The 26590-nt window shown below is 47.1% G+C and overlaps 1 protein-coding gene across 1 annotated transcript; it reads right to left on the reverse strand.

Moving 5' to 3' along the window:
- Positions 1–2128: 2128 nt before the first annotated feature.
- On the reverse strand, positions 2129–24531 carry CD9 (CD9 molecule). The gene is made up of 8 exons (XM_066631806.1): positions 24320–24531; positions 12628–12727; positions 9713–9810; positions 7957–8031; positions 6687–6779; positions 4561–4656; positions 3796–3879; positions 2129–2535 (listed from the first exon to the last, which is right to left on the reverse strand). The coding sequence occupies exons 1-8, from the start codon at positions 24383–24385 to the stop codon at positions 2470–2472; spliced, it is 678 nt and encodes a 225-aa protein (XP_066487903.1). The 5' UTR covers positions 24386–24531; the 3' UTR covers positions 2129–2469.
- Positions 24532–26590: the final 2059 nt, after the last annotated feature.

Below are 26590 nucleotides of genomic sequence, written 5' to 3' on the forward strand. Positions count from 1 at the left end.
GTTTCCTGGAAGCTGGAAATGACATCACAAGACCATAAAAGTTAGTGTGCTGCAAGATGAAAAATGTTGAGCATCACTGCCCTAGTACATCCACCCAGTGGCATAGCTAAGGGGGTGCAAGGGGTAGCAGATGCACTGGGCAACAAGCTTCGGGGGGGGGAAACAAGTTGAGCTTGACACTAGTGGCCAAAATTGTGAAAAAATTGGTATGTGCAAATAATACCATCATGTTATATATCATTGGAAAGGTAATTTAATGCAGAATGAAATGAAACAAACCTCATTTGAATATGTCTATTCTATCAAAAGATATGGCCAGTTAACCAGAAAATGAAAACACAACTGCCTTATGGATCAAAAAGTGGATTTCTTTAACTCAGACCTATGAGACTGATTGTTCTGAGAGCCAATGAGATGTCATTATGATACAGCATGGAACCAATAAGGTCTTAATATGAGTCCGCTCTTATTTCCATGTATCATAATACAACTACCCCTACTAACTGGGTAAGGAGGCGGTTTTTGAAGTGGTGCTCATCTTATATTTAGAAGGGGAAGAATAACTGTCCCTCTTTACCCCAGTACAGTGTTTTTCCCCCAATTTCCACTTTTTTAAAAGACTGGGAGTGACATCACTTCCAGTTGTGACATCACTTCCAGGGCATCATTTTGAGCTCAGCACTGGGCTACACGATCATTAGCTATGCCATTGCATCCACCTTTCCAAATGAAATACCACACACCCATCACCTGTGGCTGCCCACAAAATGAGGGGCTTAGCATGTTTCTGCCTGGGACTAGAAGAAATGGAGAGGTGGGGGAGTGTTGAAAACACCTGGTGGACTTTATTAAAAGGCCTGTAGGCAATACAGGCCTGACTTTTAAAGCCCTTTACGGCTCGGGCCCGGGGTATTTGAGGGACCGCCTCCTTCCTTATAATCTTGCCCGTGCTCTTAGATCATCTGGGGGGGCCCTTTTGACTGTGCCGCCACCAAGAGAGGTAAGGGGGCGGCGGCCAGGAAGAGGGCCTTCTCGGTGGTGGCCCCCAAACTCTGGAATACCCTTCCCATAGAATTGAGAACTGCTCCCTCTTTGTTAATATTTCGGCATGGACTGAAGACCTTTTTATTTCAAAAAGCTTTTAATTGCTGACAGGCTGGCTGGCTTTCTCTTTTCTATTAGAATCCACGGGGCTTGTTTTAAATTTTTTAATTATGTGCACCTGTTTTAATTATTGTTTTTAATAGCTATTTTTGTATTTTTATTGTTGTAAGCCGCCTTGTGTGCCCATGGGGCAAAAAGGCAGGATATAAATTAATAAAATAATAATAATAATAATAATAATCAGAATGAACCAGATCAGAGTTGCACCACATGTAATGTATAACCCAGTCAGCAAATGATCATTAAAGGGTTAAGTCATACAATACCATCTTTACTATAACCTGTTATTACACTGCTGTTTAACATCCCTCCGGATGTCCCCAGTGAAATTTAGTCACATGGGTCAGGATTACTCCAATATATGCAAGGAAATCTCCAGTAATTGAGGATTCCCACAGAGCAGTGATTCTCAAACTTTTAGAGAGTGTTATTCCTTAAGTAAGTCTTTGCAGGGGAGGAGTGAGGGCAGCGATGCAATCCCCAGGATCTTGTTGCTAAAGGGGGCAAGGGGGGTGCTTTTACTTACTGTGGGCTTCTGCAAGCAGCAAGAGCTGCAGGGAGCCCTGCACAGCCTTCTGCAGGACTCCCTGAGTGTTAGAAGGTTGCGAAACAACAGCATGCGCAAATCACTTCCTGTAACCAGAAGTGGTTTGCACATCCTGTTTCCCAACATTCTAACACTCGGGGAGCCTTGTGGAGGGCCGTGTGGGGCTCCCTGTACCTCCTGCTCCTTGCTTCTGCTCACAGTAAGTAAAGCGCAACGCGATTCTAGGAAACATGTAGTTGCCCTTGCCCTTTCCCCACCCCTTAAAGGGACAGGGGAAGCTTTACACAAACTGGTGGGATGCGACCCACCAGTCTGAGGACCACTGCATAGAGGATGCTGCAAGGCGGCCTATGAGAAGTTAACGCAGCCTTATTATTTGTCAACATCGGAACACTGCAGAGAGAGACATTTTAAAAATCAATTTGGTCTTAAGTCTTTATTAAGTATCAAATTTTCTCCAACAAAAATTACATCCCAGTTGTAAGTTTGAAGGAAAGAAGACAGCCATTTAGAGACAAAAACTTTATGTACAAGGTGTTGAACTCAAGCCTAACAAATATAGTGCGGGTTCAACAGTAGATTCCTTTTTAAACTTTTTATAAACACACAAAGCAAAACTAAGACATCAGTACCAAATAAAGCATTTTTTTAAAAGTAACAAATATATAAAACTTTAGAAATGCCTTTCAGAATGCTAAAGTTAATAACTGAGACTTCTTGCACGTGTACGGGGAGGGGCAAAGCTCTCCAAAACTGCTCTAGACCATTTCCCGGTTTCTGCGGATAGCACAGCAAAGGATCATGCTGAAAATCATACCAAAAATCTGAAAGGAAAGAAAGGAATATGATCAGAATTTTTTTCCAAGGGTAACACGTACCAGATCAAAGAGTCAAACCATTATATATTTTAACCTGAATTTACCCACGAGCAAACTTGTGCCAGTTCAAGCCAGTAAAGACTTGGTAAACAGTTCAACACATCTTCAAACTGGATCAGTTCCAGCTTATAAGGGGAAAGCCTAAACATGATTTACTGTGCAAGGCTCATTTGCAGAAAGGGGAGGATCAAGTTAAGAGATCCAACTCATACAACCAATATGTCAGCCATACTCTCTACAAAACATTTATGAAATAAAAACAAACTGAATATTCAATACAGCTTTTCCATTTGTCCTCATTACAGTGGGCAACACATTTAGCTTGCAAGATTTCCTGTTGCCCCTATCCCTTTAAGAGGACAGAGCACAGATGCCAAGTGTGTAGAAATCCTCCCAGGTACAAGCGAGACATTCTGCATGGGGTTGACATTCTGGTTGGGAGCCGAGAACGGCTAGTCAAACCCTTATTCTGAACTGCTACCCAGAAATTTTCCCAGTGGTCCAGGGACTTGGTTAAAAGCTCTGTGGGACTCCTTGACTCAGTCCAAATGTGCTGCAGTCGGAGACACGATTAACAAAATCTGGGGGGCAAAATCTGGCCCTCCACGCATGCAAACTGATGCATACAAGCTTGCAAACTGGACTTGTGTCCCAGCCCCTAAGGACAATATTACAGAAATTTAGGGTGCAATCCTATCCTGCACTGGAACAGGCAAGCCAAGCGGCTTGCACTGTATCCAGCACAGGATAGGGGCCAAAAGTGGCTCAGCCAGAAACAAGGGGAAACTTTTCCCCTTACCTCCAGGTAAGGACCGCTAGCCTCTATGGGTCTCCTCGGACTTGCGCTGGCCCAAGTCAAGGGCTAGATTGCACCCTTAATCACATCCAAACTGATCTGTAATCTTTCCATTTTCTCCTCAAAAGAGCACCAACAGAAATAAATTCTTCCAAACAAACATCCTTGCACAAGGTTGCTTATATTTTGGGGCTTCTTCCCTCTCCTTGGGACACAGAAGAACCAACACCACTCATTTTGTGTCATAACAAGCTTGTTATCACTGGCAGAGTCCTGTTGTTGGGTGAATCCGAAAATGCTTTTGCATGCAATGGCAGCTTTACATATATGGAATGAATCAAATACCATCGTCAACATTGGAAAATGTTACACAATCAACCAAACCACATGAAAAAACAGCCACTACTTACCATCACCACACCAATGGCAATGCCAACAGCTCCAATTATATTCAGTTTGGAGGTGAAGACTGTTTTAATAGCTGTAGGGCACGGCTGGAAGAGAAATAAGGTGGTCACCTTAAATACTGCTGCAGAGGCACAAGAATCAACAAGGTGGAACTAGCTCAGTTTCGCTTAGCTCAAGTGCCAGAAGTGTGCCCTTTACTGACTACACTGACAGTAAATAAATCTTTGATCCTGGTGATAGCTTGTCCCAGCCCAAAGTGTGAGACCGACAGGGGCTCATCTCTGATCTTGCTCTAGTCTTTGCACCACAAAAGTCTAGCCTAGTCTAGCCTTAAGCACCACAAAAGAGAGAGAACGAGTTAGGAAGAAGGCAGTATTGACAATTTCGACTATCAAGACCTGTTTAAATTTGTTGACTCTTGTTGACACTCTACACATCTGAGTATGGAACAGATTGATTTCCCAAGTGCAAAAGAGTCCATTTCTGTTTCTCTTATAGATATAGAGAGGGGGTAGAAACAAGACCTTTACTCATACTAAGCTATGCCTGAAGAAATCGTGACCTGACAAGGCTAACACCACCCATCAGCTAACACCATCCTCTACCACCATCCTCTCCAACAGATGCATACCTATAAAGGAGGAGACAGCCACAATGACAAATGATGGGAGGAGGATGATCATCAGCTTCAAATTCTATATATACCCGGATGCTATAAGCCAAAATATACACCATCTTCCTCAATGTACTAGTTTGTTTCAGCATACCTGTATTGTGAGGGTACTTCCAATTCCATCCTGACTAGGACAGAGGTCCTTGAGTATTACGTAGTCTGGAGACCCCAAACGGCCACAGCAGTTTAACTACACCACAAAGAAAACACACATTACATTAGGGGAAAAAAAGAACCTTCTGGGAATATATCAACAACAGATCTAGGCAAATTTGCTAACCGCTTCAGCAAGCAGGGGTTATGTTATGTATGCATGCCTGCAGAAAATAGCAACAACTGCTGAAGCTTTCCATGTAGCACAGCCCTCTAGATTTGGGTACAGTGCAAAGTTTATCCTATGCCCAAATCCAGCCAAGGAAGATTTGTATGCAGAATTCCACTCCCATGAGAAGCTCCCTGATTCAGAAGAGCACATCTCTGCCTGTAATGGAAATGCGCAAGATCCCTCAAGGAGATAGGGTGTGGTGTCAGCAGTGGTCCCTTGCTCTGGCAGGCAAGCATGGGATTAATACCAGGAGCTTAGATTGCAGTGAGTGTGCTGTACAGCTGCAGCTACTTGGAGGCAAAATGGCCCACAGGGTTAAAAGCAGAACCTGCAGGAAGGAAAAGGGTGTGGATAGTAGAAGGAGCAGAAGGTTGGAGATAGGAAGGAGAGAGAGAAAGAGCGCTAATCTGATGGATTAATGGACTGGCTGATGGATACTGGATCTACTGACTGACCAATGGACTGACTAATGGAGAAACAGGTGAATGGACTTCTGAGCACTGCTGGAGCAAGGACTGCTGAAACAGAGACTACTGGAGACTGGTGTGTGGCTGCCACGCCCAAGACCTGTTGAGGACCAAGGTGTTGCTGTGGCAGCTGGATAAGCTGCTGGCAGGAGAGGGGAGGAAGGAGGACCTCTGCAGGTTGAACAGGCAAGCTACCCTGGTTGTGCAGTGCTGCAACGCGGAACTAGAGCCATTGTTGGGGAACAAAGGGGAGCTAATTAGCTTAAAGTGGGCACAGGTTCTGTAGGTGACGCTTGGACCAGAAATTTGGCAAAACACTGCCTGCTTTGGAAATTCCAGTAACGGGACATTTTAGCAGTAAAAGCATTCAAATTTGCTTGTGACTGGAAAACGGCTCCCCAGCTCACTTGACATTCCTTGAAGCTCTTCCTAACCTTCACCCATGTCAGTTTCTTTGGAACTCCTTCTTTATACCATTTGGTCAACAATTTTTTTAAAAAGCAGGTGAGCCATAAGATCAGTTACCTGACCCGTCCCTAAAATAAGCATTCTAGAAAAGGTCCACACAACCTTTCCAAAGTTCATCATATTCAATACTTCTGATCCTGTCCCTACCAGTTTTAAAAATAAAACTATTCTTCCTCTGAAATTGAGGAAGGCCAAAGCAAGGAGATTTTCCCCACAGGAATGATGTACTATGTCTTATTTCATTGATGTTTAATAGCAGTTATTGGGGGGGGGGGAGATTTAATCCCTCTCCTGGGTGCTGGTTCTCTGACCTAACCTACCCCTCCCCCAACAGCCTTGCTGGGAGTGGAAAAGGAGACTGGAATAGTAAAGATCATATGCTTCTCCTCCCCACCTTCTGAAGGACCAATAACAACTTGGAAGGGGATTCTAATCAGAGAAGCAACATGGGGGGGGGGAGCTCAATGTGCTCCCCCCCTCAGTTGCTGTCACCTGAGTCAATTCAAGTTCTTCCCCCCTCCCCCAATCTTTAAAAAAAACAGTCTTTCTGGAGATTCCATTTTCATCCTTGTAATCTGGTACTTATTCACAGAGCCAGATCTGGACAAGAGAGTGTGGTTTTCAACCACAAAGCCCGTTTGCAACCCAGGTAACTTTCCTTAGCAGGTGATCTTCTTAGTATGGACAACAGATAATCGGCTGTAGTGGCTCCAGGCTGGGATAGGATAAGTATTAACAGTGGTTCAGATGAACTGTCATTCCTCTGGACCATGTGATGAAGCAAATTGGCCTGAATGTGAGAGGAGCGACCAGGACATGCATGTGTCATATCTGCACACAGTCTTAATGACATGGGGTTGGTTCAGATTTCAAAGTATTGCCTGGACAAGCCCATGAAGTATTTCAGCTTTTAGCAGGTGTGCAAACAGAAGTAAACAAACGAAGGAAGATCTGACTCACTGCGAACTGGAAGGCTTTCAGTGTTTGCTGCGCATTGGTCTCACTTCTTCTGTCGTATGCCTCATTATAAAATTTCTGTATTTCTTCGATAATCTAGAAAAAAGACAAGATCATGGTTTGCTCCCAGTAATAAGCAAGTGTTTCTATGTGACCTTGAAGAGAACAGAACAACTAACAGCAAGCAACAATTTATTAAGAGGAGAGAGAAAGAAAATGAACCATGGCTATGGGCAACATTTGAATACTCAACCATGGTTAAAGCTTCCTTATGACTCAAGATGCAAAACCACAGTTGAAGTATTGCATTTGCCCTGAGCAAAACCAGCAAGACAGTTTCCCTGTTTCTCCAGACTCTAGGCTTGCAGGTATTCCCTATCCCCCTCCCCCCACATACACACCCATCTACTAAGGTGAGGATTTACTTTGGCAAGCTTAGCTATAATTTCATGCTGCACTCTATTAACCAGAGTTAAGGGAAGTGACATGCGTATTGCAGAACAGCAGTTTTGTGATTAAATGCCCAAGCAGTTAGTGTACATATTCCTTAACGGGCAGAGTGCCAATCAACTTGGGAACACGAGTGTCTGGATCTGCCACATCAGATGGTTGAGCACACATTGTGGCTTTGCACTTAAAGACCACAAGCTGCACATGTCACAAGTGCAGCCAGTCCCACTCCTGACTGGAACACCACAGCAGAGTCAACTACAGACCCCTCTCAGATCAGGACAGATCCTAGATAGTCTGGGGCCCTACTGAAAGACAGGGGTGGGGAGGGGTAATGGGGCACCAGGCATCTGAAATGTGTGCAGCATTCAGGACATCTTTACTTCTGTTCTTTCCCTGCAGTCTGTGGAACCCTGCAGGTTCAGGTACAATTTTTGCTTAGACTACACCATTATTAAGTGCAGCAACATCAGGTAATGCCCAATTACCACCAGCTTAGCCTAGCATTTCATTAGGTCCACTAAAAAACTTGGTGAGAGCCAGGATGACAGTGTAGTGGGTTGGAAGTTGGATTTGGACCTGAAGATCCAGGTTCAAATCCCAGCTCAGCCATGTAGCTTCCTGGGTAACCTTGGGCCAGTCACTCGCTCACACTCTCAGTCACCTCACCGGGCTGAGGACAAAAAGGAAGGGAGGAACCCTGTATGCCACCCTTAGCTCCTTGGAGGAAGGGTGGCATTAAAAAACCTGAAAGAGATGCTACCCAATTTCTAGATGGTTATGAGCAACGTACAAGTCTTCAATAATAAGAAGACAGGTTTACCTTGTCCTTGTTTGAAAACCCCCAGATGGCAGCAGCTACTTCAAGTGCAAATATCAGGAGCAGGAAGAGGAAAAACTGAGGGAGAAGAGAAGGAGATACATTTTCAATCAGGTCAAGGATGAACATGCTTGGCAAACGCAGAACATTTGAAAACCAGGAGGGGACGACCCAGCATTTCTTGGCAAACTCCACAGCCAGCCTTGTGAGGCAGCCCAGCCTCATCCCTCCTATACTGCAAAAAGAGCACTAAGAGCAGAGCAGGAGCAGCAACTTTGTCTGAAGCAACCTAATAAGCCTGTGGCTGAGGCAATATTGGAGTGGATAGACTGACCCAATTTTTATTTGTGTAGCCATATAGATGTTTGAGCTGGGAAGCCACAGGTCATCTAATCCAATCCTAGAAGCATTTACTCAGAAGTAGGTTCACTTTGTTCTCCACACTCTCCCTGCCCCTCCATCAAATATTCCTTCCATGCTTGGATACTGGAGGTGCAGGGAGGAAGGGCAGCCAGAAACAGGTCCTTCTCAGTAGTGGCACCAACGGTACGAAACTCCCTCCCTCCCAATCTACAGACTGCTCCTTCCTCAGAGGCCTTCCAGCAGGGTCTGAAGAAGCTTCTTTTTAAATGAGCCTTCTGAGTTCTTGGCCTTTTTAACATCTGGATTTTACAGGTTATTTACAGTATTACGTTAATACTTATATTATGCTTAAACTACATATACGAATACTTATGTGTCTAACACATAACAGTATTATGTTAAACAGTTAATACTGTTATTATAACAGTGTTATTATAACAGGTTATAAGGTGTCTGCTGTTGGTTCTGTTATTGTAATTGTTTTGATGTTTTAGGAGTTTAGGATATATTGTAATTATGATTTTCTGTGATAAGCTGCTTTAGGTCTTCTTATGGAGAGAAAAGCAGGATAAAAATTCGGTAAGTAAATAAATAAAGCCTGCAAGGAGTCCAATGTATGTTTTGAATTTGCCTGTGATGCACACAGAACCCTGACTTATGTTACGGACTAACCCTGACTCCATTTCTCTTAGGAATAATTCTGCATGTGTTGCATCTAGAAAGGGTATTTCATTCTCCTTTTTCAAAACAGAACCAAATGAACATTTAATTAGCAACATTAAGGAGGATTCTCATGATAGGACCAAGTTACCAGTAACTTAGATATTTGTCCAAAGTTAACTCGAGTCTCGAAACTCAACCAATAATGCTAAACTATTCAATTTGCCAAGGATTAGCAAATAAAGGGCCCAGTCCTAGCCAACTCTCCAGCACTGATGCAGCCATGTCAATGGGGCATTAGTAACAGAGGCCTCCTCAAGTAAGGGAATGCTTGTTCCCTTATTGCAGGGCTGCATCAGTGATGGAAAGTTACTGGGCTCACAGCCAAAAAACAGGGTCCATTTAGATAACCAGCAGAATAGAGTGGTATGGTCTTTTCTACACCATGCCATTTCATACAGCCAGGCTATAGAGAGGCAATGCATGACTGAGTGTTCTATCATATTTAAAAGAAAGAACACCCTCTAAGTAGCATGATGTGAGGAAGCCAAGGCAGAACACACACACCCCGCGCCATATGCTAGTTTTTCCATGTGCAGAAGTGCTTTTTTTTCCCCTTGGGTGAACATTCAAATTATGCAACTTAACACATACACTGAAGCAGTAAAGCTCAGCAAAGCTCTGACCCCCGGCCCCATCAATTTTGCAGAACTGGCCCTCAAGCTCCAACACTTACCAAACTGAGCATGCATTGGGACTCCTGTATTGCTCCACAGCACCCCAGGAAGCCAACCAGCATTATGAGGGCACCAGCTCCAATGAGTATGTAAACTCCTGCGGGTAGAGATCAAGAACAAAGAGAATGCTCACTCATGGATGAAGAAGGCTTCAGGTGTACTCACTCACTGACTTAAAGGTGACATACCCCACTGTTGCAAGCATGATATTTGCAGCTTCTGGCATTTTTCACTACCCAAGAATCTTCAATACAAACCAACCACCTCCCCATCAACTATTATTGATGTTGATGTGTTGCAGAACAAGCTTTTAAGAACATAAGAATAGCCCCCCACTGGATCAGGCCATAGGCCCATCTAGTCCAGCTTCCTGCATCTCACAGCGGCCCACCAAATGCCCCAGGGAGCACACCAGATAACAAGAGACCTCATTCTGGTGCCCTCCCTTGCATCTGGCATAGCCAGGATTTTATAGAAAGGATTTAAAACCAGTCTTTTTATTTTGATGAAGCTGGTACAGGTACTACCCAGGTAGTTGGCAACCTTCAACATGATTGGTTGAATGGGGTTTCTGCTCCAGACACACACAACCCATCCAAGGGCAAATACTTATACAGGTTTCGTCTCCTACACCAGAGTGGTCAGTGCAACTGTTTCCCCTCTTCCTCAACAATTTACCCATTACAGAACGCCATTGTATTAACCAATATTTTATACTCTTTCCAGAGTTAGTGAAGTTCAATCCTATTAAAAGTACAACACACCCTGTACTGTACAACACACCCATTTGAGTCCCTCCGGGGAGAAAGGCGGGGTAGAAATAAAGTTAATAATAATAAAAATAATGATACTGTAAATTCATCTGCCAACAACAACAGAACACAATAAACATTGATTGCAGTGAGTGCAAGGGTAAAACATTTAAGCTACCAGCTAGGCCGTGTCCTCTCCCAAGAAAATGCCTGGCTTGCAACATACCTGGTTGCACCTGCCTGGTCCCAACCCCAACCCTCCTGAGTCACCCAGGGCCTTAGAAAATTGGCAACCCCACTGTAAGGAGTTGAGAGAAGTTCCATTCACCCCCCTTTTCATTTTTTTCCCTACAGTTCATGTACGTTTGTACAACCAGAGATGTTTTTTTAAAAAGCCTGCAGTCATTGTTAGGGGACTAGCAAATATATTATTGTGTGTTCTGCAGGTGTGTATTACAGTATTTTCCTTAAAAGTCAATGTGCTACTGGAGTGCCAAACTAGACATGATGGCAACAGACTCAATTGTTTCGGCCTGGGCCTTCCCTAAATAACATATACTTTCTTGGGTGGGGTGCTTGCTTTTTGGATCAAGAGAAGGGAGCAGAACTCCCATTCTCACACTTCCCAGTCCAAGCCCCCCTCCCATGCAATTTTCCCAACCACACTTCAATTTGCCATGCAAGAATTAATCCAAGAAAAATTGATTCTCGGGGGGGGGGGGGAAGGAAGGAATAGATTGCAGGGAGAGAGTTCAGCTCCCCTTAGCCATGCGTTGCTTTTGTAAAAAAACAAAAAGTCACATCTCTGGGTGCAACTGGGGCAGAAGCATGTGTAGGCAAGTGGCCCTATTGCCATTATGCTTAGCTTGGACATAAAGAGAAAAATCAACGCCCACAAACTAACATTCTGCTCTAAGCACAGCCCAGTTGGCTCTGTGTTGGCCACCATTATGAAATAAAGTGCACAACTTGAGTTTTAGTCACATGATAGCAACATTGCCGATTTTCAGCCATTTACTAGTATTTTAGGTGTGTGCACCACATTCCAGATTTCTAATTAGTGATAAAGACCCTACCACTTGGAGGTACACTCCAGGTCTCTCATCTCAGGGAGATGTTCTGTTGGTGCACTTTTTGTGGACATCGGGTTTGCTGGGACTACACATGTGGGTACACAACATTTCTGTGTGCTCAATGACAGCAGGTGTACCCAGCACTGTAATTTGGCAGCAGTGTAATTCTGATAGTCCCATAAGCAAGTCAGCACTAGTCATCTTGACATATGCAACAAAGAAGCAATTTTCAACCAGTGTCCCCTGGCAAATTTGGTGTGTTGCAAAAGGTCCACAGGTATGCTGAAGGAGTTTGGAGTACAGCGGTTGAAAAACAATGAAAAACATATCCGGGTTCTGAGACTTTGTTTCTTGGGCAACTGTCTATAGTAATGAATTGTCCTTCCTTCCTCCTCCTCCGGAGTCTCCCGGAAGCAACATCACAAGAGGCAAAGACGACAGAGAAGACCATAGAGGTCAGTGTGCTGTAAGAAAAGCACTGATAAATTGAAAAAATAAAGACTCTTCTGAGTCATGAACAGCACAATCCTAAGCATGACTCTAGAGCAGTGTTTCTCAAACTGTGGGTCGGGACCCACTAGGTGGGTCGTGAGCCAATTTTAGGTGGGTCCCCATTCATTTCAATATTTTATTTTTAATGTATTAGACTTGATTCTACCACGGTATGTGACTGCATTTGGGGAAACGTTACAGACCTGTACTTTTAACAAGCTACTATGTATATTCTTTTAACAATGACAGTAAATGGGACTTACTCCTGGGTAAGTGTGGAGTAAGATTGCAGCTTAGGATTGTTAAAACTGCTCCTTCTTCATGATGTCACTTCCGGTCATGACATCACTTCCAGTGGGTCTTGACAAATTCTCATTCTAAAAAGTGCGTCCCAGTGCTAAACTTGTGAGAACCACTGCTCTAGAGGAGCATGCCCCATAGATTTTAATGGGACTTACTCCCAAATAAGTGTGCCTAGGATTGCTGCCTAAGTTACTGATCACTTTCTGGAATACTTCTGAATAGTGATAAGGAAAGCAAGAGTACCTTGGCCTCAGAACCTGCCTGCTGCTTGTACAACTTTATTTCACTTTATACCTGTATAGAACGTTGAGTTGGTGTTCTGGTCAAAAATGTCTTTTGTCTGTGAATCAAACCGAAGCCATAGTCCAATTGCAAGGACAGCTGTTCCTGCAAGCTGTGGAAAGGGAAGAGAAATTATTCAAACACTTTCATAATTGCACACCGTGTTTTTCCAACTTAGTCTGGCCCTCAGTGTCCACGTGTTATTGTCACATGGCACGAGGCTGCACAGTTTTCTGATTGTGTGGAAACAGATCAGGGCTCCTTGAAAGGCAACAAGGCCTCAGGGGAGTGTTGCTAGGCAGGCCTTCAGACACGAACCACCCTGAGAATACCCACAGCAGAGCATTTCACCTGATGCAAAGAAAGGTGATCGCCTATTTTAGGGTAACTGGAAAACGCCTCTCTCCCAAGCTCTCGCCAGGCTCTCCAGGAGGCCAGTGAGTCTCGCACCAGCACCCGCAGCACCTCGAGTGCTATTTACAGTAAAGCAAAGGCCTGGGTGTGGGGGGAGCTGGTCTGTCCAGTTTCTCAGATTTCAAGTCTCTAGCGCTTCCTGTGCATTTCTCAGCCTTCAGCTGCAGGCACCCTGGAAGCTCCGCTCCAATGCAGTTTGTCATCATAATAAGGGGTGTCGATTGTTAGACCTAGAAAAAACCACACTGTCTGCACAATGCAAGCTGTTGCAAAGTTTTCCCTCCTCACATGAATCATGTGTTTCTGTAGGAAGAACACACAACTCCACCCTGCTCCTTTAGTGAATCCAGCCTCCCTTCCCCTTACTACTCTGACACTTGTGTGAAAAATTCTTCCTGGAGAAAATCAAAATGCAGCACAGACACAAAACACCCTGACCTGGCCAATCCTAAATATTTCTTTACTCAGTGTGTGATTGGTCTGTGGAACTCCTTGCCACAGGATGTGGTGACGGCATCTGGCCTGGATGCCTTTAAAAAGGGATTGGACAAGTTTCTGGAGGAAAAATCCATTACGGGTTACAAGCCATGATGTGTATGTGCAACCTCCTGATATCAGAAATGGGCTAAGCCAGATGCAGGATGAGGTCTCTTGTGGACTAGTCTAGATGGGCCTATGGCCTGATCCAGTGGGGCTGTTCTTATGTTCTAGAGAGCTGTGGAATGAAGTCTTGCTCCCAAACTGTGCTGCACTGGATTGCTTCTGAAGGAATCCACAACTGTCTTCCGGGGGGAGGGTGGCAGGTGGACTTTGCTTGCGCAACAGGTCAGGAGACCAAATCTTCTCTGGTCTCCCTTCTAAAACTCAGATTTCCTACACAGGCAGGTATATTTATTCCATAAATACGTACATATTTCCCCCAGGAACAAAGGACTGTTGAAATGCAAGGAAACACTTCACCCTACTGCTGAAGTTATTGCAGAGGAGAATCTGAAGTCGCTCTGTAGGGCAGAGGGATGCAGCAAGAAAAGTGCCCTGCGCAAATGGAGCTGCTCTGTGGGAAGCAGAGACCTTCAGCAGCTGCCAAGCTCCAGGGAACTGCATGTAAACACTGCAAAGGGGATTTTCCGTAGCAACCAGAAGCTGGCCCTGGAAATGTTTCTCTGGCTTTACAGGAACACGGACACCAAGGAAGCCTGATCACATGCTGCTGGCTCCCCCCCTCACCTGGGTGGCCCGGCCCTTTTTCTCTAAACAAAGATGAGTGCAAAATGTCTCACTAAAACTTTCCACCACATGGGAAGAGGCCACAGCCAGCTTGTCTCCACATGCCTTAAAGAAGAAAGCATTAATGCTGGTGCTGGAGAAAGTTTCTCGCATTCAGCAAGGCTGCTCTCAGTAATGTGGCTGATGTTGCATCCATGCAGCTGCCTTTGGATCAGAACAAAATTTGCAAGTTCAGATGCTCACAAGGCCCCCGTTTAGCAGACAGACAGACAGACAGACGCAGGCAACAGATTTTTCTTTCTATATCTGTCTCTAGGAAAATCACTGAAATATATTTTGTCTTAAGGCAGCGTTTCTCAAAGTTTGCTCCTAGGAAGACCTTCAGGGGCTCCAGGAGTACACCGTAAGTGGCTCCCATCTGCCCCCTACCCAGTTTGCTCATCTGTCTCTCTTGTCTCCCCCCCCCCCCCGTACATGACACATGTTTCTCATTTCCCTCCTGCCTCTTTGTCAGTATTTAGCATTCGAACCACGCCACTCTGTGCTGATACTCTGGGGCTCCCCAAGACTCTGTGCATGTGCTGGCAGGGCTCCCTGAGAGTCTTTTAAGGAGTGTGAAGGGTTCCAGAGACCAAGAAGTTTGAGAACTTGCTGCCCTAAAGTAACAGAGAAACTTGTTACTGTATTCACCCTTTCCCTTTCACACTCCCACCCTCTAGTCATGAAATCTCGGAGTGCACAACAATACAGTGTTTGTACTGCACTGCAGACACTGAATGTGTAAATGCTTGCACATGAATACCAAGGCACATGCACATTTGTTCTAGTAACAGTTTAACCAAAACAAACCATTTGATTGAAAATCACTGTACAACAGATTATGGCAGCACAAATACATACAGACTATGGGAATGGACCACAGTGGGGGGTGAATCGAGCAATGAACCTTGGTACAAACAGCTGCACTCTGACATGGGTTTCCTGTTTGAATGAAAAATATATTGGGGAGTGTACATTTGACAAAACAGTTTTCCATCTAAACTACAGCTCTGCAAACAGAGTCCAGTGGAACTTACTCCCAAGGACATTGAACCCTTGATTGAACAGACTAACGGGGGAGGGGTGCCTGTTTATACTGAAAGTCCATTAAATCCGAATGCCATTTGTGACCACGCACAAGCTGCATGTCAACACATGCACAAAACCCAGAACTAGTTTTCAAAGGAGCGGGCAATGTGTATTACTTCCAAAGTCAATTAAATCAAAGATTCTCTGTAAAACACACAGAAGACTGGACAGTAAGCCATGCTCTACAACTTGGACAAAAGTCAGTCATTCACACATCCACATTTCATATTTTTATGTGTACAAATCCAGGCAGAAAATAAGACCAGAAGCTAGCAGGGAATGTTCTGACTGGCAAATGCCAATGTACACAGCCCTTCCCAGATTCCCCAGCTGCTTGCATAATCACTTCTCTTTCTCTTCCCCCAGACAGGTATAGTTTGCAGCCAGGCTATACCGACATAATGCTATCTGCTTCTTATCTTTCGAAGCAAGGGTCAATTATTGCAGAGCACAATATTAAATCACTGATTAAAAGCACTGGGACTAAAAAGGGGCCCCCAACGTTTTAGGCAACAGCTTCCTACACGTTTATTTTTAAAAATAAGAGTACTTCAAAAAGATTGCAGACGGATCCTCTTCATCATGCAATCCTTTGCATGTCCCCACCATGTCTATGGGCTTACTCCCAGGTAAATATGCAAAACTGCAGCCTCAAAGAGGCAGCCCCTTACTGCACGTCTCTAATGTTTATGCAACTTAGGTGCATCACTTTCGAAAAGTGCACTGCATTTCCCATTTTTTTTTTTTTACAGTTTAGCTAATTGCCTGAAATTCATATGATTGATCAACAAAGATTTCTGTAATCGGGTGCCTGAGCATTAAGTTCGAGCCAAAGCATTTGCTGTGTTTCAGTGGTATAATGTTTTACAAGGAATTCTTGGTCCACAGCCAAGGCGCGCAGCCATTTTACATGAGTAGCTGTTCCAAAACCTGCGAGGTGCCTTTGCTGTGTTGACGCAGCACAGCGGACAGTCTCAGGTCATGTGACTTAGGCCTATGTTGCTGCAGCATTCCTAGCTGGAGCTACCCTTTTGCCATGACTACTCCCAGGGGTCAGCAGCAAGTCACAGATCAGTGCCGAGGAACACAAGGGCAATGTCTCCCTTACAGCAGGAAGTGAGAGCATCGACTCTGACTGTGGTGCAAGGCAGCGAGGAGGCATTTTAGAGACCCTGGAGACTGCAACCACCCAAGACCTGGCTAATCATTTCTTTGCCCCTGCTAGTTCTCTTTCCCAGGCACTGTATCCTTGTCGAGCCTTACAACTTCAGGCAGCTCAACCATATTTCATGTCTTTTCAACCAGAAACTATACAATATAATAATAAAAATCCTAATGCAAGTTTGGGGGAAGTCTGTCTGCTCTAAAATTCAGCTGCTTTCTGAGCTTAAGAAGTCCTTCTTGGAGGGAATCTGTTCACTTTTAAAAACATGCTTTCAGAGTTTTCTTTAACAGAGTGCTGAACAAAGACACAGGCCGGCTTTAGCTAAAATGCAAAACCATGGATTTTGCTAACCACGGAGAAGTCACACCAAGGTTTGAAATTCAGGCATGCAACAGGCAAACCTGGGTTAGAATCACTTGCCCACATTTGTGTTCTCAAGACTCAGCTCAAGAAGTTTATTCTCTCTCTGGTACAGCAGCCCCTTGAGGTTGAAGAGCAGGGTGACTGCGTATCAATAGTCTGTTCATCCAGACATAACAGCAAACCATTATTAGTACAACCTGGGGCTTGCAAGCTACCCCCCGGTTTCAGATCCTATTTGTCAGCCATGGCTTGTGGGTTGACTCTCCTTCTAGTGGGAAAACAAGCCATTGCTGAGCAGAATCTTCTGTTGAGAAATGGCACAAGGTGAGGTGTTTAACCCTTTCATCCTGCGCAGTTTTTTCCACATGTAGGTGGACCCCTTCTTAATCGTTAGGGAGTGGGAGAGAAATATACAGATACCGAAGCCATTAAAAAAACTTGCTGCAAACCCAAACAGACCACAGTCAACACCATCCTGCAGGAGACGCTGATCACAGATCTTCCCATGTCACATCCAGGTCTTTCCAGAACTGGGAACCAGCGGTTCCTGGCTCACATCTCACCTCAGCCACCAATTCTCCAGGGTACGTCATACTGTCAAGACTTCACAGCCCAAACACAGGCTTACCATACATGGCGATGGGAAAGATTAGGCATGTGCTAACCTTTCATTGTAAGTGATATCATTTGGAACCAATAGTGTATCATCATTGTAAGTGATAGTGATATAGTGAGGGATTTGCATAATTCTGTGAACACTTCTTATATTGCACATTTCACTCATGTTCTTTTTCGATCACACCTTTTCGGCACATTCAACAGCATTTTAGCACAAGTGCAGCTACACTCAGGGTGAGGGAAGCTCCTCATTCAATGAGCACAACACAGAAGACCCCTCCATAGACAAACACTGAACATTCCCCAACATGCAATCTGCAGTGTGTGAAGGTGGGGCTGGTGGCTGTGGACAAGATCAGGAAAAGAGGGTGAAGCAGCCCCCACCCCACCCCAACCAAAGCCACATAAGTAGACAGAGGTACAGTTCTAGTCAAGAACCAGATGCCTCAAACTTTATTTGCTTTCCTTGTGAAGGCCTCCCTGTTTCCAAACAAAGGACTATGACTTCTGGCATCAGACTTGATCCTAGCCTAAGCAGGGTCCTTGGAAGTGCTGGGTTGAACTCCTGCCTTCCGGTCTCTTGCAGGTTATAACCTAGCCATTTTCAAGGTTTTTCATTTCATGGCACGCAGACCTCTATGGTCTTTGCTTCTTGTGATGTCGCTTCTGGGAGACTCTTTCGGGTTCTGTGGCAGTTCTTAGGGCAACTGTTCATAATAACGAATTTTCTGTCCCTCTTCCTTCACCAGCAATTTGTTACTACAGATGCTCTAGAAACAGCCACAGAACCCAGACAGTTTTTCAGATGTTTTCAACCACTGTGCTCCAACTTCCACTGTGCACTCCTGCAGACTTTTCACGGTACACCAATATGCTGCGGCACACAGGTTGAAAACCATTGTTCTGCAACTACATACTTACACTGTTAACTTCTAGCAACTCACCCATAATTCTCTTCTCTCTTGCAGAAAAAGGGTGCACTACTTTATCTACAACAAAACATTCATCTACAGAAATATAAACCTGTCCACTCCCTAGCACAAAACACAAAAAAACTTAATGAACAGTGAAACCTCCACTCTCTCTCACATGTACCCATAAGAGTTAATCTGAAACTGAACAAGCCTGTTTAAAGTGTTCTGAGATGGCAGACCGCTGGAATTAAGCACCAGTGTCTCTGAGCAATGTTAAGTGCCAGCATTTTTTAATCTGCTTCCTGCAAGGCTTTGTATTGGCAACCTTCAGTCTCGAAAGACTATGGTATGCGCGAAGCCTGGGTAAAGAAGGTATGGAGGATAGGCTGTTACCCATGCAGCAAATCCCCCCTCTCCACGTCGCTGGAATGGTCCAATGGAAAGGCAGAAGCCAATACGGTTGGTTCCAGCGGCGTCGCAGGAGTTGCCAGAACGTGACTGTGTTCAGCCATGAACTGCCTAAGGGACTCCGGCTCCTGATTTTGCCTCGAGGTTGACTCCTGAAGCCTTTTCCAGAACTGGATGTAGCCACAAGGCAGTGGAGGTTTGAGGTCAGAGTTTCCTTCTCTTAGATGAGCTGCCTTCCTAGGCTGACGAGTCCCATCTACCCGGTGGCTGTTTAGTCGCCTCTTACGACAAGTACAGCCAAACTGAGGGCCTATTCTTAGCCCCCAGCCCCCAGGGGTTAGATGCTTTCCTTGTGAAGGCTTAGAGGGGTTAGATGCTTTCCTTGTGCAAGGCTTAGATGCCCAATTTTAATAGCGCACAGCTAGCATATACCTTATTCATTTCCTTTAGAGTCTCTCCTTCATGTCACCTCCTTGCAACTCAGGGAGTATGTGCTGCAAGTGTGTTGTGCAAGTCTTTTATGCATTAGGTGGGCTCAGGGCTTCAGGGGCTCCACAAGCACACCATGAGTGGCCACCACTTGCCCCCTCCCCAGTTTGCTTATCTATTTCTCCTGCCTCCCCTGTTCATGGGTTTCCTTCCTCAGTCTCCCTCCCCCCCGCCCCCGTTCTGACTTTTTGGCACTGGGCTCGGTGCTATGCCACTCTGCACACATGCCAAAACCCTGGAGCTCCGAGACTCTGTTCATGCGCTGGCAGGGCTCCTGTCACAGGCCTCTTGCCTCACAGTTCAATGTTACACACTCCTGGCTCACTATCTTCATGCTCCAGTGAGCCAGAAACTCATGTTCCCAGTTTAGCACTTGTGTATCCAATGATCTCAAAGGTCCTAACACTGTGAGAATGCAGGTAATATTCTCAGACAAATAAGCCAAAGGTGGAGTACTAGTTCTTATGGACGTACAACTGACTGGACAAACACACTACCAGCGGGTGTACGAGTTCTCCGGGCCAACTGCCCTCTGGCAGCCCCTTCTAAACAGCCAGTTGTTCATCCAAGGGAAGCTATACAGGCCAACTTCCCAGTCCTTGCAAAGTCCAAGCTCCCCAAACTCCAGGGACTGAGGCCTCAAGACTCTGGCTCATTCCTAGAGCAGACTGGGTGGCGTAGGCCAGACTCGGAGGAATCCCAGTTCCTTTGTACTCACGCAGACAAGAGCCGGTGATAATGAAATGGTTTATTTAATGAATAGAATTAAAGTTACATGTTACTTGAAGGCATTCAGGTATTTGAGGGAATAAATACGTTGCACACACAGTGCTAAAGCAACAAAACTGAACTCCTAAGCTTGCTTAATCCCAATGCTCAGATGGATCTTGCCAACTTCTGAGCATAAGCAGAGGGTTATGGACCTTGAAGATCCAGCCCATTATCAGGCCTCTCACCACAGCCAAGTAAGATTCCAGATAAGGAATCTTCTGTGCTTCTGTTCCCACAGCTGCTGCAAAATGGCTGCAGGCTCCCAAGATGGAGTCAGACCCAAGTCAGTGATTTTAACCTGTCCCTCTCAGTTCGCGAAGTCTCCTTGTATGACTGAAAGGGGTTCCAAAGCCTGAAAAGTTTGAGAATGGCTGCTCTCCTAGGGCTCACAGCCAGGTTGCACAGGGCCCCAGTCACAGATCCATTGAGCCCCATGGTTGTCCCCTACAAGCAGCAGACACCCCAGAATGCAGTCTGAAAATCCACTGAAGCAGACAGAAAAATCAGGAATCACAGACAGGGACCCAAGGCAGAGGAGCCCCAGCTTCCCACTAAAACGGCAACACAAGAACCTCTGCCATTCTGCAGTCTTCAGCAAACATCTTCCACACTGCCTTAAACACACACACATACAACCCACATAGCTAGAGATCATTCTTCTGGATTTAGCACCGAGGAACACAAACAAACACAAATTAAAGCCCTTCTCAGAACTGTGCAGTTGAGGGTTTTTATTTTTCCAACACACAGGAATGATTAAACACTGAGAGGAAGACCACAACGACTGTGCCTCTCCAGACTCTTTTCTTCCCACCTCCTCTGTGCACACCTGTTTTTAGCCTTGGACAGTCACCACAGGCCTGGAGCCAGCAACCAAACACCAATTGTCTCCAGCCACCCATGCTCAGCAAACTAAGGAGGACTGCCAAGATGCCAATCCACCCAATCCACTCCCCAAGCCCCTTGGAATCACACACACACACACACACACACACACACACACACAAAAACTAGAAGCAGGAAGAGCAACCCCACCCTGGCTTATTCTGAGTAATCATGAAGGAGTAACAGACAAAATGCAAGAGAGAGTATTGAGGACTATCAATACTCTTTTGTTAACTATTCAGATCAAAGTTCTGCACCAAGAAGAGCTGAAATCCGTAACCCAGTACAAACAGACACACTAGCCTATTTGCAGTTTGCTCACTTTCAGTGCAATCAGGGGCAGATCCAGGGGGGCCATGGGTGCATGCCCCCCAAACTGTCTGCCAGCAGGGAAGGGTGCCCACTGGGTGGGGAGCAAAATCAGGCACCAGGGGAATGCCCACTGGGCAGGCATGGGCAAGATTGGCTGGAATGGGACCCTAAGTCTCCCAAGCAGGTAGATCTGGGCTCCAAGTCCAGGTGGGAGCCCAGGTCTACCCACCCAGCAAACCTTGGCCACAGAGGCCATCAAGTTCAACCCAGAGCCCAGGTCTACCTGTCTGGTTGATCCAAGATCTGGAGTTGGTAGTGGTTATCCCCCCCCCCCAAACACTGAATCTGCCTGTGAATGCAATCCTATGCAGGACAATTCAGAAGTAAGTTCAGTGGGGCTTACTCCCAGGAAAGTGAGCATAGGATTGCATGCAATTTCTTTTGCTTCAGGCTGGTCATGCAGTTTAACCAGAAGTTATGGAGGGCAGAGAAGCTCCATCCTCTGACCACTACAGACCATATCAAGTTCCTCTCTTACTTTGCAAATGTCACTAGATATCACTTGCTTATCTTCAAAAGATAAATCACTCTATGTTTTACTGCTGTAAGGTTTGTTGTTGGGCCTGAAAGGGGGGAAGAGAAAGATAAACAGATAAATAAATCTGTGCAACCATACGGGCTACAAGTGTCTTCGTGTTATAAAATAAGACCAGGAGTCTCAAAAGTTTGAACTGTGTCCAACGTCTCTGCTGCACACTCCCTACACTGGTGTGGAATTCATACACCCCTTTGATGTTCTGTCTCCACCCTGACAGATATTACCCTTGCTGGGAAAAAATTACTTTGTGCACATGTGCACTTAGCCCATCCCAAAATCTCACAGTGGGAATGGGGAGGAAAGCCTTGGATTTTAATCTCCATTTAGGATCCAAGGCGGAATACTTGAGGAACAAACTAGCTGATGAGGAATGAATTAGTTGAGACATTCAACTAGTGCTCACCAGTGTTGGAAAGAAAAAAAATAGCACTAATTTCCCAACAGCTTGAAATACGTTGTCCTCGCCCAGTTTCACTGATCTGCAGCTTACACAAGATCTGGGGACCTTAGTAACATTTCCCATCTAGGATTCCTCAAATGTTGACTCATCTCAAGGAGCTTAAGTGGCACAGCCCTCCCAGAGGATTGTATCATCTTGGCATTCACATGGGGTAATTCCTTGTTTGAGATCTCCTCCAACATGAAAAACTAACAATCTTTCTTGGGAGGCAAGTTTAAGAACCACCCCAAAGGCCCTTTGAATGGGGTGGCATGCCAAGAGACTAATATGTTTTAAATAAGTACCGTCTCAAAATGGGACACATTTTTCCACAGGCTGGCAATTTCAAACATGCAATCTCCAGTGTGCATGCCAAGATGGTATAGTCCCATTCCTGACTATAGAACATTCCCTCCTGAGTCTGAACAGGTTCTGAACAAGAAGGAATTGCTTTAACCCATTTTTGCCCTGCCCACAGGTGCACACACTTGGTCCCTGTTGCCCTGTATAGACAAAGTTGGGCAGAAAGGGCTCAATTCATCTCTGCCCAATGTTGCATATACGCAACACGGACCAAGTGTGTACACTTGTGGGCTGGGCAAAAATGGTTAAGAAGATGACACGAAGGCAGACTCTAAGGAAAACCAATGGGAAAAAGTCAGGCACTGTTTTGTATCCACAGATAATTTTCCCATCCAGAAAGGAAGGAGGAAGCCTCACTCCTCAAGGAAGCACCTTCAGAAGCCATTTTGTCTTTCAACAAAAAAACAAACAACTTGGAAAGGTAGCTGGAGATTTCCCAGGAGCAGTTGGAGGGCTTCCAGGACAGCACTTCAGTGTTAGAGGAGCCTGTGAACATCTCTGGGAAAGGACACTGAGTGGTTTGCTTCCAAAGAGACACCCTGGGAAACCACACCCTTGGGCATGGAAACCTTTCTCCCCTCCATCCAGGCGGGCTGAGCCTGCTCTGCACACGGTGGGCAGCACCAGTGGCGTAGCCAGAGGGGGTGCAAAGCACTAAGTTTGGCAGGTGCCTGATCCGCCCAGAACGGCTCCAAAGGGGAGAGGGGTCCGCTTGCAGGGCACGATCAGGCGCCTGCAAAACCTCGTGCTTTGCACCCCCTCTGGCTACGCCACTGGGCAGCACACTACGCATCGGAGGGCGCCGTTCCAGGGGTCCTCTCCTCTGGGCTGCGAAGAGTGAAAGGCGAACCAGCTCTGCTGGGGAAGCCCAGCAGCCTCCTCGGCAGCCGCCGGAGAGCAGGCGCGGGTGGCTGCCAGCAGGAAGCGCTCACAGCACACCCGTGTCGAGACCTGTCGCCCTTCTCACGATCAGGGCTGAGCCACGCAGTCCAGCCTGAGCCAGAACGACCACAGGTCTGGGATTTCCTTCCCGACCCTCCAGGATTAGGCAGGTGCCCCCCCCCCGCTGGGCACAGGTCCTGCAGAGCACTCTGTACACGCCCCGGAACACTGTCGCCTGCCAAGAGCTGGCACAAAGTCAGCCCTGTACCTGGAGGAGATCCGTCCCCAGACCTCCTCCTCCTCCCTCCCCAGGCAAGCCAACGCCAGACCTCCAGAACCTCCGCCACAGGGGTGGGCGACACCTTCGCACCCCCCCCCCCCGTCCGAGCGGGAAGCGGGAGGTCCAGGCGCAGCGGAGCGGAGCTCGTGGGGTCCCGGGCAGGCGGCGGAGGAGGAAGACTCCGAGGAAAGGGGGGGGAGCTCGCACCTGGCTGGAAATCACTTCACCTGGCCCGAAAGCCCGGCAGGAGGGCAGCGGCAAGCGGGGCCAAAGCACTCTGCACGTGCCCAGGAACACCCTGCAGTCCCCGCGTTCCAGACCAGCCCGAGAGGAGCGCGACGGGGCTGCCTCCTTGCCACACTTTCCTGGGAGTAAGCCCCGTTGACTAGCATGGGCCTTGCATCTGAGCAGACGGGCTCGGGCTCCCGGTCCCCCGCGCGGGGCTCACCCAGAAGATGAAGTTGAAGCCGAAGAGCAGGTACTTGATGCACTTGGTGCCCCCCTTGACGGGCATCTCGGCGGGTCAGAGAAGCCGCCGCCGCGCCGGGCAAGATGCAGAGCCGCCTTCGCCTCGCCTCGCCTCGCCCGGACGGGACCAGCCGCGCCGCGCGATCCTCCCCGCCGCTCCTGGCACAGGCGCCGCTCCGGTGCTGGGGGTGCTGGTGCTGGTGCCAGCTGCTGCGCTCTGCTCTGCTCTGCTCTGCTCTGCCCGCCCGGCGCGCCCGGCTTTTCCTCCTCCCGCGCCTGCCCTGAAACCCCACCCCGACCTGCTGGCTGCGCCCTCCGCCGGCCCTGCCCAGCAGTCCTCTCCCGCCGCGCCTCTTCCTCCTTCTCCTTCTCCTCGCAGCCCGCTGTGCTCCAGGCTGACTCCAGAGGAAGCCGCTCTGCTCCCTCCACTCTCCAGAAATCGGTCCTTTCACCACATCCTGTGGCGAGGAGTGCCACAGATTAACTACCCCGCATGCAATTAGCCTGTGGCACTCCTTGCCATGGGATGCGGCGCTGGCACCTGGCCTGGGTGTCTTGAAAAGGGCACTGGACGGGTTTCAGACTGGAGGAAAAGTCCATGGCGGGTTACAAGCCATGAGGGGTGGGGGCAATCTCCTGATTCAGAAGCAGGCTGTGATGCAGGCAGGCCAGATGCAATGGAAGCACCAGGACGCAGGCCTCTTGTGGTCTGGTGTGCTCCCCGAGGCATCTGGTGGGCCCCTGTGAGACACAGGAAGCTGGACTAGAGGGGCCTATGGCCTGATCCAGTGGCTCTAGGTCCGGAACTTGCCCTCCAGGCTGTCTGCACAGGACCGCAGGCGGGCTCCCTGCTCTCTCCGACTCTCAGGCCATGAGAAATCTCCCAGAGGCTTTCCAGGCTTCCTTACCCACTTTTGTGCTAGCTGGAAGACATGTGAAGCTTGAGGACTCTGGCTTGGAGCTGGCAACCCCTAGAGTGGCAGGCTCCTCTGACATTCTTTGTTCCAAAACTTAGGGCCCAATCCTATTCCACTTTCCACCACTGGTGCAGCCACAAGGCAGTCCTGCGGTAAGGGAACAAATGCTCCCATACCTTGAGGAGGCCTCTGTGTCTACTTTTCCACTACAGGATGCAGTGTACACCCCATTGGCACAACTGCACCAGCACTGGAAAATTGGATAGGATTGGTTCCTTAGTCTATTTCATTGGCAAAGTCATCAGTGGGTCCTTTTTACAAAGTCACAACAAAAAATACAGGGCTCTGCCCCATAGAGATTTGTATTGGCAACCTTCAGTCTCGAAAGACTATGGTATCGCGCTCTGAAAGGTGGTTCTGGCACAGCGTCTAGTGTGGCTGAAAAGGCCAATCCGGGAGTGACAATCCCTTCCACACCGGGAGCAAGTGCAGTCTGTCCCTGGTCTGTCTCCCTGGCTATGGGCCTTCCTTCTTTGCCTCTTAGCCTCAGACTGTTGGCAAAGTGTCTTCAAACTGGGAAAGGCCATGCTGCACAGCCTGCCTCCAAGCGGGCCGCTCAGAGGCCAGGGTTTCCCACTTGTTGAGGTCCATCCCTAAGGCCTTCAGATCCCTCTTGCAGATGTCCTTGTATCGCAGCTGTGGTCTACCTGTAGGTCGCTTTCCTTGCACGAGTTCTCCATAGAGGAGATCCTTTGGGATCCGGCCATCATCCATTCTCACGACATGACCAAGCCAACGCAGGCGTCTCTGTTTCAGCAGTGAATACATGCTAGGGATTCCAGCACGTTCCAGGACTGTGTTGTTTGGAACTTTGTCCTGCCAGGTGATGCTGAGGATGCGTCGGAGGCAGCGCATGTGGAAAGCGCTCAGTTTCCTCTCCTGTTGTGAGCGAAGAGTCCATGACTCGCTGCAGTACAGAAGTGTACTCAGGACGCAAGCTCTGTAGACCTGGATCTTGGTATGTTCCGTCAGCTTCTTGTTGGACCAGACTCTCTTTGTGAGTCTGGAAAACGTGGTAGCTGCTTTACCGATGCGCTTGTTTAGCTCGGTATCGAGAGAATGAGTGTCGGAGATCGTTGAGCCAAGGTACACAAAGTCATGGACAACCTCCAGTTCATGCTCAGAGATTGTAATGCAGGGAGGTGAGTCCACATCCTGAACCATGACCTGTGTTTTCTTCAGGCTGATTGTCAGTCCAAAATCTTGGCAGGCCTTGCTAAAACGATCCATGAGCTGCTGGAGATCTTTGGCAGAGTGGGTAGTGACAGCTGCAT

This window comes from Tiliqua scincoides, chromosome 6 (assembly GCF_035046505.1).
Source record: "Tiliqua scincoides isolate rTilSci1 chromosome 6, rTilSci1.hap2, whole genome shotgun sequence".
NCBI classification, from domain to species: Eukaryota; Metazoa; Chordata; class Lepidosauria; order Squamata; family Scincidae; genus Tiliqua; species Tiliqua scincoides.